Source organism: Tympanuchus pallidicinctus, unplaced genomic scaffold, assembly GCF_026119805.1.
Source record: "Tympanuchus pallidicinctus isolate F22 unplaced genomic scaffold, pur_lepc_1.0 scaffold2, whole genome shotgun sequence".
In the NCBI taxonomy this organism is placed as follows: Eukaryota; Metazoa; Chordata; class Aves; order Galliformes; family Phasianidae; genus Tympanuchus; species Tympanuchus pallidicinctus.
The window spans coordinates 35,183,967-35,196,459 of record NW_026294721.1 but is presented as its reverse complement, the minus strand read 5'-3'; the positions used below and the strand labels follow the sequence as shown (position 1 = coordinate 35,196,459).

The 12,493-nt window shown below is 35.2% G+C and overlaps 1 protein-coding gene across 1 annotated transcript in view; it reads left to right on the top strand.

Moving 5' to 3' along the window:
• PRSS12 (serine protease 12) overlaps positions 1-12,493 on the top strand; it is a 43,194-nt gene that overhangs the window by 17,191 nt on the left and 13,510 nt on the right. Inside the window, exons 5-8 of the mRNA XM_052681871.1 lie at positions 1,145-1,323; positions 1,955-2,096; positions 2,973-3,169; positions 6,249-6,390. Of these exons, the coding sequence (XP_052537831.1) occupies positions 1,145-1,323; positions 1,955-2,096; positions 2,973-3,169; positions 6,249-6,390 (660 nt within the window). The remainder of the gene's footprint in view (positions 1-1,144; positions 1,324-1,954; positions 2,097-2,972; positions 3,170-6,248; positions 6,391-12,493) is intronic.

Here is a 12,493-nt window from a genome sequence, read left to right as displayed (position 1 = left end):
ATTTAAAAAAATGACAGCAATGGAGAATTCTAACACTCTACCGTAAAAGCCTCTAAAGAGTTTGAATGACTACATTCTGAAACAAAACAGCCAAGATCTGACACATTTTCAGTAGAAACTGAATATGCCTTTCCTGCTAGGTGCTCTGTAACAATATATGGCTGGTTGCAGAAAACATATTTTTTGTAACTATTACTTTATAGTCCCATGACCAAACTGTACCTTAAACTAGTCCTTTAGAAAGGTAATTCATTGTAGCCTAGTTGAAAAAGAAGACAGATACTGGAAACACTCCTACAAAAACTAAACTGGTTATACGTACAGAGAAACCATTCAGTGAAAGGAAAACAATCCATGTGTTTCAAAACATATATGAAAGACACAGTGCCTTTCCAAACAGAAAAGGAAAAATCGTGACAGCTCAGCAACTGTTGAACACTGTATAATTTCTGTAATGCTGAAATAATGGACTGTCTTCAATTCATGTAGGTTTTTGTGTTCAGAATTCCCTACGCTGACATAAACAACAAACACAAGCACAGTCATTGGTCTGCCTTTTGTTTTTATTTCTATGATAAACTTCATGCCATTGTCAAGTCACTTGAAATCTTAGCCGTGTTTTTTAAATTACAGAGTATAGAACAATTGAGTTTATCTGCGTCATCTAAGTATTTGAGATTTGTTTAATGTGCTTCTGAGGCCAGCAAAGTAAGTCACCAAAGAAATAGGATTACCACGTATACACATTAAATGAAAATTACAATTAGAACCCTCATAGCCATTTGTAAAGCTATAATCCCTCCTAGGAATGGAGTTCTTAAAAATGAAAAGACAGAAAAGGAAAATGAAGTAAAAATGAAACAATAGGATTTGATTTCATAATCATATTGGAACTGTGGAAATGTTGCAGTGGTATGTTCAAGTTCAGCTGGTGCAGAACTTCAGCTCATAATGAAGTTGGCTGTAGAAGCACACTGTAATGCAGATGTAACACAGGCTGCAGTCAGTTACCCCTGCAGAACATTTTCAAGAAGTCCCATTAACTATTTTAGAAGCCAGATATGTAACATTTTAGCTGTTTCCATTGCCTCCAAGACCCTAGCTTGCTTGTACTTGCTTTACAGCATTTGCAATCTTTTGACAGGGGTTCTGCCAAGGCATGGAGCCAGGCTTACTTTGGAGAAGGCTCAGGCCCTGTGCTGCTGGATGAAGTGCGGTGTACAGGAAATGAGCTATCTATAGAACAGTGTCCAAAAAGCTCCTGGAGGGAACATAACTGTGACCACAAAGAAGATGCTGGTGTTTCCTGTACACCTCTCACAGGTAGTTCAATTACCAATAAACACACAAGAAAATAAACACACACAGTGACAAATGCAGAATTGACAGCACTGGAAAGAGAGTTTTTAAAGTTTGCAGATGCATAAAACCTCACAGTAATAATACATTGTAGCAGTATCAAAAGGAGTTGGCTGTTGTCTGTGGAAATTTTACAGGTATAGAAAATCTCATTATTTAACACTAAGCCTTGGTTCCTTTGCAACACTCTAACTGCTACTTACTGTGCAGTGCATGCTTTAACTGTGTGTTGTTTCTATCAGCATAAAAGCAATGAGAAATAACAATATATAAAGAAGATAAGTTGTATGTATAAACAATGAAACCACATAATTAGAGCCTATTTCTGTGAACTTGGCATGTAATGAGGACTCGGAGATCAAAATCTTGCACTGAATCGGCTGTGTTACTCAGCACTTTACAACAACCTGGGTGCATCACAGCATCTTACACATCTTTTCATTGAATGGCATCGAGTGAACAGCACAGATATAGTAGTTTAATATTGTAATGAGCTGCAGTAAATGTAGTGATACTCATTTTATTTCAGAACAGTAACTGGACCTCAGAAAAACTGATTCTTATTTTTGTTTTTCCTTCCTTGTTAATGACACAGATGGTGCATTAAGGCTAACAAGTGGGAAAGGCAGTCATGAGGGACGCCTGGAGGTTTATTATTCTGGGCAGTGGGGCACGATCTGCGATGATGGGTGGACAGAGCTGAATACACAGGTGGCTTGCCGGCAGCTTGGATTTAAGTAAGATTATTTGATATCAGATATCTGACTCTTTGACTTGATGATGATGGTAGATATTTACGTGAATCCTATATTCTTCAAGAGTCTCTTTTTTTTTTTTTTTAATATTAGCTGAGTGATTCACAGAAACTACTGAGTTAAAATGCATTAAAATCTGCTTCCCTCAGTCTCCATTACATATTTATGGCCTCAATTTAGTTAGAGCAAAAAGATTCAACTCAGTCTGTAATTCAGCAGTCTTCATTCACTGAGTTCCTTCCACTCGTGTTTTTTGGCTAACCAATCTATAGAGAAAAAATGACTTACTGTATTCTAGTTTGCCTATGAAAGTTTGATTATTCAAAATCTTTGCTCATGAAACAGTCGGTAAAAATCAGATAGACTTTCAGTGTATAAATCCTTCTGGACCTAGCTCAAAAACCTCCCACAGTCCTGAGACACTAGTAAGTATTGACTAACATATTTCAGAAAGCAGTCATTTCATACTGTGTTTAAAAAAATACACTCTCTCTACATAATTGTTATCTTGCCTTCACATTCAAAAAAGTCCAAACATTCAAATATTCATGATATTAAGAACATGATTTAAGTACCAAAGTGAGTGAGACAGATGTATGTTTGAGGCCTTAATCAAAGGTAATATATCCCAAAGTCTGCATTAATGTAACAGTAATTCTTCAAAAATACAGGTTACCAGAGAAGAAATATGTAGTGTTCTCATTCATTTTAATGCTAACCAAACCTGCTCAATCATGGTTATTACTCTCCATTGTTGATCTTGAGAAATCTTTATTTGTCAACAAATCATTTATTTCCTTTCTAGTGCTGAAGTATTACATGCCCTCTGACCAAAACATACACGTATTTGTTGCATAGGTATGGAAAAAGTGCTCCTGAGAGCTCCTCAGAAGGAAACTCTGGTCCCATCTGGTTGGATGATGTCAGCTGCTCTGGGAAGGAAACAGACCTTCTGCAGTGCTCAAGGAAAGAGTGGGGAAAGCATGACTGCAGCCATCAGGAGGATGTCAGACTCATTTGCCATCCAGATAACAACAGCCATAAACTCTTGCTTGGTAAGGTGTCCCTTTGGTAACATCACAATGTGAGCATTGCTATAGGCATGTATTCCAGAGAAGTATAGTGAACTTAAGGGTGCTCAAAATCTTACTGTTCAGCAGGTGTATGCAAAGACAGATGAGGAAGGGAAAAAGTTCACTTTTCCCTTGAAGATTGTAAGTAATCAGGCTTTGTTTAAAGGAACATAAACAGCCAGAACAGTAACAATCAGCATGCATTTCTAAATTAGCAAATGCAGATTCCAGAGATAATGTTCTCTAAATCTTTTTCTTCATTGGATTTTACATCTAATTCGCCCTCTCTAATGGTATACTGCTTTGCACTCAGCACTCTCCAAGTTCTAAGGAACTGCCCCATGTTATAGGAAATTGGAGAGGAACCTGTGCATTGAAAAATATAAATCAATATTATATTCCTCTTTAGCCTTATGTTCAGGTAGTCTGAGAAAAGACATAGAGAGAAAGAATGTAAGTTCAGAGAGAATGAGAAGTATGAAAATCTTTCTGTATTACTTCGGTCTGTCATTTGGATTGTGCCAGGGGAAGTAGCCTCCAGTTTCTAATGTAGACAGAACGGCACTAAACAGATCAAAGATCCAAACACCACATTAAAAAGCTGACTATGCTGTATGAAGAAAGAATGAAAAGACAGATAAGAAATCAGAAGTAACTAATTACATAGAGGTATTACGGATCAAAATACATACACAAGAATTGCAAAGATTTCTAAATCCACATATAGATAATTAAACAAGAATTACAGCTATCAGACATGTAAAATAAAAGGCTAGAACAATTGGGTTACTCATCTATTCTGACAATCAGCTTCTCTTTCTTCCTTTTTTTTTTTAATTTGATGTATACAGATTTTGTAACTTGTCAGTATGTAAACTTTGACAAAGTTGTTGCCAATATTCTTTGAAATTTAACTAAGTATATTCTAGTTGATTTTGGAGTTAGAATTAAATAGGAAACTAGTGGAATGAGATTCACTGCTTCTACTGAAATCTAATGGACTTGTATGCCTGATTTCTTGAAGTTCCTTGGAAATTATTGACTGAAGGCTTATTTTGCAAATTAAGGCATGGATTTACTGCACAACATTGCTACCTGTTCTTACAACAATCAGCACTTCCACATGCACTTTTATTCTCTTTTTTTTTTTTTTTTTCTTATCTTTTCCTTTACAGCCTTTTGACCTGTAAAAATCCAGTGAATGTTTTATATTGCAGTTCCATTATGTATTCGATAATGACGCTGTATCATATTTTGTACAAAAGATTTCCCTGATCAAAAATAACAGGAATTCAGATTATCACGGCTGTCTTTACGGATACAAACAATCTGTGCTGCTTTGCTTAAGTTTCTATAAAATACAGTCTTAGCTGAAGGAGGTCCAGTTCAGTTAAATGCATCCATATGGTAGCATTCTCACGTCTCCCATTACCGGACAATCATATTAGTTTTGTGCTCATAAATATATCTATGCTAAAATACAAGCAGATGAGATAACAGCAAATCAGATATAATGTATCACGAATATCTCATGTCTCCAGCTGGGTCATGTAATATACACCTAAATCATATCCTTCTAGAATAACTTACTTGTCATGAAGAGGGAGTATCTAACTCTTCCTGACTGGACAAGAGACAAGGACTCTATCGTTGCCCCACACTTTCTAGCACTTGCATAAAAGCATTTTTTCTTCCTCTAAGGATGAAATTGGTTGAAAAACATTATATAATTTGGATAGATTATATAAAATACAGACATTAAGGGGTGCTCAAAATACAATACGCCATGAAAATGAAAACATCTGTTTAGTAAATAACATCCTGATGTATAGGATATTGTATGTAACTGAACAGAAAGTTGGTGAAGCATATACTTGTAACTGTTTGGGTAGTATGAACGCCAATATGAACAATATGCTTTAAATTACATTTGAAGCAAAACTACTTTAATTTTATTTTATAATCTTCCTGCATTCAGTCAGCAAATTAAGTCAGATTTAACTAGCTCTGCACTAGAGTAAGGTTTGGTATGCAAAAGTTATTCATACCTTAAATTAATCAGAATCAAATTTCAAAAAATGTTGTATCAAAATATTCTTACGTAAGAGCAAAATTATTATTTTTTTCATCCTTACAGGGTTAGACAAGAGTAGGAACAGGTTAAAAGAATGTGGAACAGGTTTCCCAATTTTCAAAACAAGGAAGTCTAATTAGAATCTTAAAGATTATAAAGTGCAACACAGAAGAAGATTCAGAATGTGATTCCTTCACTTAAAGAGTACAAAGAGACATCAAAGGAATTTGTAACTCTTTTAAGGATTCTTGCATTGCCAGCATGCTATAAAGTAGTCTTAATGGAAAGGAGAATCACATACGTACTTTGCTTAATGATTCAAAACTTAACTGCAGGCCAAGAACTGAACAACCCACAGTCAATTAAGTCTGACTAATCCACAAGTGAGAATTCATATTATAAGCATATCTGAATAAGCAATCAGTTTAAAATGCTAGAAAAATAATCACACTGTAGTCTATAATAACATGCTGTAGATCATTATGCTGTCATAAAAAACATGCTACAGAGCACATGTAACAAGTAGTAACTGAAGTGCAACACAGTGCTGTACTTTTTTTGCTGAGATTGTGGTAAGATGTGTGGCAGCAACCAGTTTGAGAATGGATTTATGAACTAAGGTATAGCTGAATTCATCCACAAAGATTCTGCAAGGGAAATGTATCCCATGAATGCCTAGCAGATGAAAGATACCTCAGGTGACTTTGCCGTTATGAGGAAAATTGTTCTGTGACTACTGTGGTGAAGTTATGCGTTATGCCCTATGCACTATAAAGTTCAAAGCACAGAGATTACAATAATTCACATTATTTTATAATTTGTACTGACTGCTTCCTTTTGTCAGCCAGGGAAAAGTAAATGACTAACGGCTGACATAAGGCTTACTGAACATCAGTTGACTCTGTGTACTCATTGTGATGGAAATAACTTAAAAGTACTCATTCTTGTTTCTGTTGTTATGGGTTAACAGCTGTAATTTATTCCCAGGTCCTCCCATCAGGCTGATGGATGGTGAGAGTAAGAAGGAAGGACGTGTAGAGATTTTTTTCAATGGTCAGTGGGGCACAATTTGTGATGATGGATGGTCTGATAAGGATGCAGCTGTAGTTTGTCGACAGCTTGGCTACAAGTAAGAAAATCTTTTGAGCTGTTCCTCGACTTATAGATTTGCTATATCTAACAACCTTGTGCAACTAAATATCACCAAATTGTGCCTGCTTGCATAACAGATCTCTTTTAAAATTTGTCTGTTTGGCATAATTATAGAAAAGCTTATTTATACCATTAGCATAACAAAATAGACTATGTCTTAAAATTTTCACTAACTAGCAAAACTGAAAAAAGGAATCTTGAGGCTCAAAGGCATAACAGTGATGGGCAACTAAAATGCAACTTAATGCTAGTTATGAAAATAATTTTATCACAAGTCAAGTTACTTAAGCTGTTGAATAAATAATATTTTTATTTGTCACTTATGGTGCTACATGTCTGTAGGATACAAACACATTGCACACAATTCATTTTTTTATCCCTTGGTTGCACTAATGTAACAAAATTTTGTTCAGTGATTCTACACTGTGCTCCTTCCCACTCAAATTGCACTTACTTTACTTCTTTCATCTTCAGTTTTCAGATTCCTAAACACTTTTAAAAAGAATGAAATTTTTAGTTTGGAGAAATGAAGGGAACTAATATCAACATCTAGATCAACATGGAGGGTTACATATTGTGTGAACTATGCAGATTCTCTCTTCCACTTCTGCTCTTATGTCAGTTTTGTATTTTACCATACCTAAGAGACAATTTTTGTTCATACAGAAGTTTTCATACTGAATCACCTTTAATCAACAAATCAAAACCGAAGGTACCTGACCAGTGCTTTAGTGATATGCTGTAACAGTAAATGTAATCAAAACAAACAAACAAAAAAACAACCAAAAGCACAGAGGAAATTAAAATGCCTTTTTCATTACTTTAATGAATAAAATGAAAGTATGCAGAACCTAGATGTGGCTTATGATAATTTTCTGAAGCTGTCTGGAATTTAGCTAAATCCTCATGGATAATGTTTGCATTGTTTCGAAAAGCTCTACATATGTTCACATGGAAAGCTACAATTTTGCATGTTGCAAATATTTTATCATTTGTGAGCCTTACTGATGACTTCTAAATCAATACTTTCCAATATAACAGCTATTTATTTATTTTACTGAAGCATAACAACAGGTCTCTGTCCACTGTCACCAGGTGTGGATATGATTTCAGCATTTATTAAGATTTAGGTGCACCAGCTACTCATTTCCCCATTCCATGGGGTTTTTCCTGCATTTCCTGATCTGTGTAAACTTGATGTAGCTTGGAAATTTGATAAAATTGTTATACAAATGATTGACTTCATTCTACAATAATCTGAATAGCTTCGTTTAATATATGAACAGATCTGATGGGACAAAACCCCCTCTAATTAAATCCAACTCAAAAGATAGGAGCCATTCTAAGTCACAACACTCAATGAACTTTTTTTTTATGAATCATATTTATCACAGTTATCTCAGGTTGGAAGGGATCCACAAGGATACCTAAGAGCAGTAAAGATAACAGCTGAAGGACAAACATATAAATAGCAGGACTAATATGAGTGGAAAGATTTCCAGAACACTGGTTAAACATTTTCTCTGAGTGTATCTGTAAAGGAATCTGAACTTAGGAAATACGAACCAAGCTTTTTCTAATGAAGTTTGTGCAACTGAATATTATCAATTTATGCCTCTTCACATAACGTGCCTTTTAAAAGTTGTGTGTTTGGTATTCTTAAGGAAAAAAAAAAAAACAAAAACCACAACATATTTATGCTATAACTACTAGCACACTGCATCTTCAAAACAATGAAACCTGACGTGTATTATGTCCTACCAAATCATTCATTTAGTCTGTTCTATCCTCAGCCTCTCTGGCTGTATATTTCTCCCACAAGTTATCAGACTCAATCATTTATCCCTACCTTCTCCTTTCAAGCCTTCCCAAAGACAGATAGTTGTCTAAATTCTGAATTTCTGTCATGTAAGAGACCAAGGCCTTAAGATTATAGGATACAACAGAATACATTTCCTGAAGGGCTTAGGAGAAACACATTTTTGAAACATAAAATTAGGTTCCATAAATTGGTAAATCTTGTTGGAAATGGATCTTGGCAGCCCTGTCTTTAGACAGTTGCATTTCACAATAGTGACTACACTATTACGTGCAATGATGAGCTGGAATTGCTTCTGGGCCTGGGAGTTCATGAACAAAACTCTTCATTAAAATTCAAATTATATTCAGTGATGACTTGACTGTTTCTAAGCACAATTTGGGCTTTTAGGTTCACATGTCTGAGCTAGGAGTTGATTAATGTTGCTTGTTTACATTACGATTTTTTCCCAGGAGGAACTCACAAAGTGCCTAATGCTGATGTTAACATCAGTTTTCATTAAGACTGATCACAGAACTAAACATTATAATTCAACTCCCTTTATAATGCTGTGTTTAATTCCCAAGTTTGGGGAATCTTGAACATACTTAGCCTTGCATCACATTCCTTGAGAAAAAAGAAAAACACAAATTTATTATTATAAATGGGAGAAAAGAATGTCTTAGAATAGAAGACTTACATAAACAAAGAGTAAAGATTGCAAATATGGGACTAAGTTTTTTCCTGCATATCAGAGGCTAGCTGTACATTTATTTTATGAAATCCTGCTTTCGAAAATTCTTAGCTACTTATTAGTGTTCATTTATGAGAATGAAGCAGGAGAAACTCTGAGTTGGCAAAATCACTATGTTCAAAGCAATGCCAGTTTTAAAGATGCCTCATTAAGCTAGTTTGTCAAACAGGATTAATATTAGAAAAACACAATATAAAGAACATCAGAAAAAAAAAATTCTTGGAAACATGAAAAGAATAGCAGCTTAATATAAGTAATATTTGTAGCAGGTTAAATACTAAGAGAATATGCACCTTTTCTGAAGTACTTTCTAGTAGGAGATCAGTTTAGCACACAAAGGAGTATTTTAATAGAGTGAGCAAGGAGAAAAATAAGGTTTTAGAATCCTTTGCATTTTTATAAGTAACTGTGTCAGTAAAACCAAACCTTCTTCATTTACATCAAGCTTATAAGAACATACTTTCCCATTCACACTCCACCCCAAATAAATAAATATCCTGCCTTAGTGCTCCGAAAATTGCCTACTACAGAAAAATAAGTATTCTAGGGAAGTTGGTTCTCTGAATTAATCAACTAGATTTCTTAATTAGCAGCATTATTAACAGTGATAATTCAGCGTAGCCTAAGTATAACGTGGCGATTTACAACGAAGTAGTTTTCAATATCCTGAGCAATTTTAGAGCCATGCCCTAGGGCAGAAACTTGGTATTTTGACACAGAAATACCTAAACCAGCCAAGATTTTGCAATATGTGCTTGTGCTGTCCCAGCATTTTTTAATACCATACATGGACAGATCAGCTACCCATGAGTCTGAGGGAGTAAAACATTTTTCATCCAACATTTTATTTGTCATTAGAGTATCCTTCACAAAAAGAAAATATCTGGACCAAGAGACGCATTGCTTGTGATTGACAAGTTAAATCATACTAAACTCATCAGGCAAAGATTGACCTATACTGGTTTCAAAGTCAGTTAAGGCTTTGGATTAACTGGTAAATACACAGTGGCCTGGGAAATTAAAAAATGTCTAAGGACAGTTGACCTTGTGGTATCATCTCTGTTAGCTGGATTGCTATGTTTGCATGCTTCCCTTTCCTGGTTTTGTATAATTCATGAATTCTAAGTAACATTTCCTACTTAGAAATCCTATGCCCTTCAGTATGTGGTAAAGAAATCCAAACAGGCAAGGCTTTCTGTGCACAAGTTCAAAAAAGGAGGAAGCGTGAATTATGACATGTTCTATGTCATGAATTATATGAATATAGGCAATTGAGTTTGATTCAGCCACATTTCCAGAGTGAAGAAACTTTGTAAGTGGTATGACTCATCAGAATTTCTCCCCAGCAAAGCATCCCTAGCTGATGAAAGTACATAACTCATAGAATCACATCAACTCTTTATGGCATTTTGCACATATCTTCCTCAACAATGCAGGTATGAAAAAAGATATAAAAATGGAGATGTAGAAATAACTATTTTCTTGCCTAATACACCTTCATCATTAAACTCTCTCCTCTGGCATTTCATTGTACATGCAGTTATCCTTCTGTATACACAGAGGCACTGTCCTATTATTTGGAATTCAGCATATGAAATCACAACAGAATATCAGTGAAGCTCTTAACTGATACATAATCTTTTAATTCAGATGCACCTAAAGCAAACTGCCCAATTCTCTGCAGACAGCTGGGTTGTTTCCCACTGGTAGTTCTTTCTTACTCTCAGAACATATGCAACAAAACTGCTCTCAAGATATTATGAAGCATATTCTAAATACTTAAAACGAAACATCTATCACAAAAGTCACCAAATGAAATAAACACATGCACAGTTCATAGTTCATTCTTTCTGTTTGTTCATTTTTGAACTGTTTGTTCACTCGTTCATTTGCATAAAAGGTTGATTATTCAGAAAAGGTCATTCATACAGCAGATTGCAGTCATTGCTGAAGCTACACAGCACTATATACAATCTGTAAAGATCAGAACTTCAAACCACAATCAAATGTCTTAGGCTGACATTTAAGTATTTGATATTTATCCTTATACAAGCGTAGAATTATTTGTAAAGTGCCTTGAAGCATGTGTATTAAAATGCTACTTTCTTGGTTTTGGCTGGGATAGAGTTAATTTTCTTCATAGTGATTGGAAGGATGCCATGTTTTGGATTCAGGAGAAGAAACAATGCTGACAGCACACAGACATTTTAGTTGTTGCTGAGCAGTGCTTACACTAAGTCAAGGGCATTTTAGCTTCTCACACTGCCAAGACAGCTTGTTTTACCTTCTTTTGATTCTGCCTCCCATCCTACTGTGGGAATTTGGAGTGAATGGCTGCATGGTGCTGAACTGCCAGGTTAAACTGCAAGTACCAAGTACTTATGATGATTAGGCTGAACCTTCCCAAAATATTGACATTTTAAATTCTTAGACATTCTAGGGAAGAAACTATGCTTGAGAATAAGAGCAGAAATTATTGGTTAGTACAAACTTAAGAAATACCAAGGAGTCTCTATAGCATCTCAGTGTATCAACTTACCTGCATTAACTACAGATACAGTCACAAAAAGTTGGTGAAGCAGCTGGGACTTTTCTGCCTGCTTTATGAGGTGTTTGGGACAAAAGTCAGTCAACTGTGCTTTGAGAAAACAGATTGCACACAGTCAATCCATGTTTCTTGCAATGCAGAAAATATTCACGTTTCTGCAGTTCCCTTCTTCCTTTCTTTGCCTGTAATTGCATACTTCCCAGTCACAAGTATGCTTTTCACACTTATTCAGCTGTTAATTAATTGCTACTTTTGTAGAATAATTGAAAAAAAAAAAAAAAAAAAGTTACATCCTTGTCTATCTGCATATGTCCAATGTGAGTGAGATACAATGAAGTTTTGTAGAAAGAAATTAACCAACCTTACTTGGTTTGTATGGCCTCAAAAGATCCAACCCTTTCCTTCCTTTCCTTTTCCTTTCTCCCTTCTTCTCCCTCCTTCCGTCTCCCTCCCTCCTTTCCTTCCTTTCTGCCTCCCTCCCTCCTTCTTTCCCTTCCTCCCTCCAACAACAGGAACACACTTAAAAAAAATGACTTGACTTCTACTCAGGATAATGAAATACGTAATAACTTTTAACATAAACTGACGTGTAAATCATAACTCCTATACCCTGCAAAGATACTTTCTTAGTTAACCAGTCCATCTTACTGAGGGAATCAGACCATTAAAAATATATATATATTTTTAGCATTCACAGATGCTGTTTAATATATGGATTAAAAAGATTATCAGAAAGCAGCTTTTATATATCTTGCTTTATTGTAGATATTTGCAATGCCTTTACATTGTAAAATATTTGGCACACTGCATTCTAACTAGTGGCATAAGAGCACTTTTAAAACATTAATGAATTATAGCAGTTTTGTTACACTTATTTTTTTTCTGCTTTCTAGTATAACAGAGGCAATGAGAAGAAAATTTATCATCTAGTAAATCAGTGACAGGACTTGGAATAAAACCTCGACATCTTCCCTATGCTA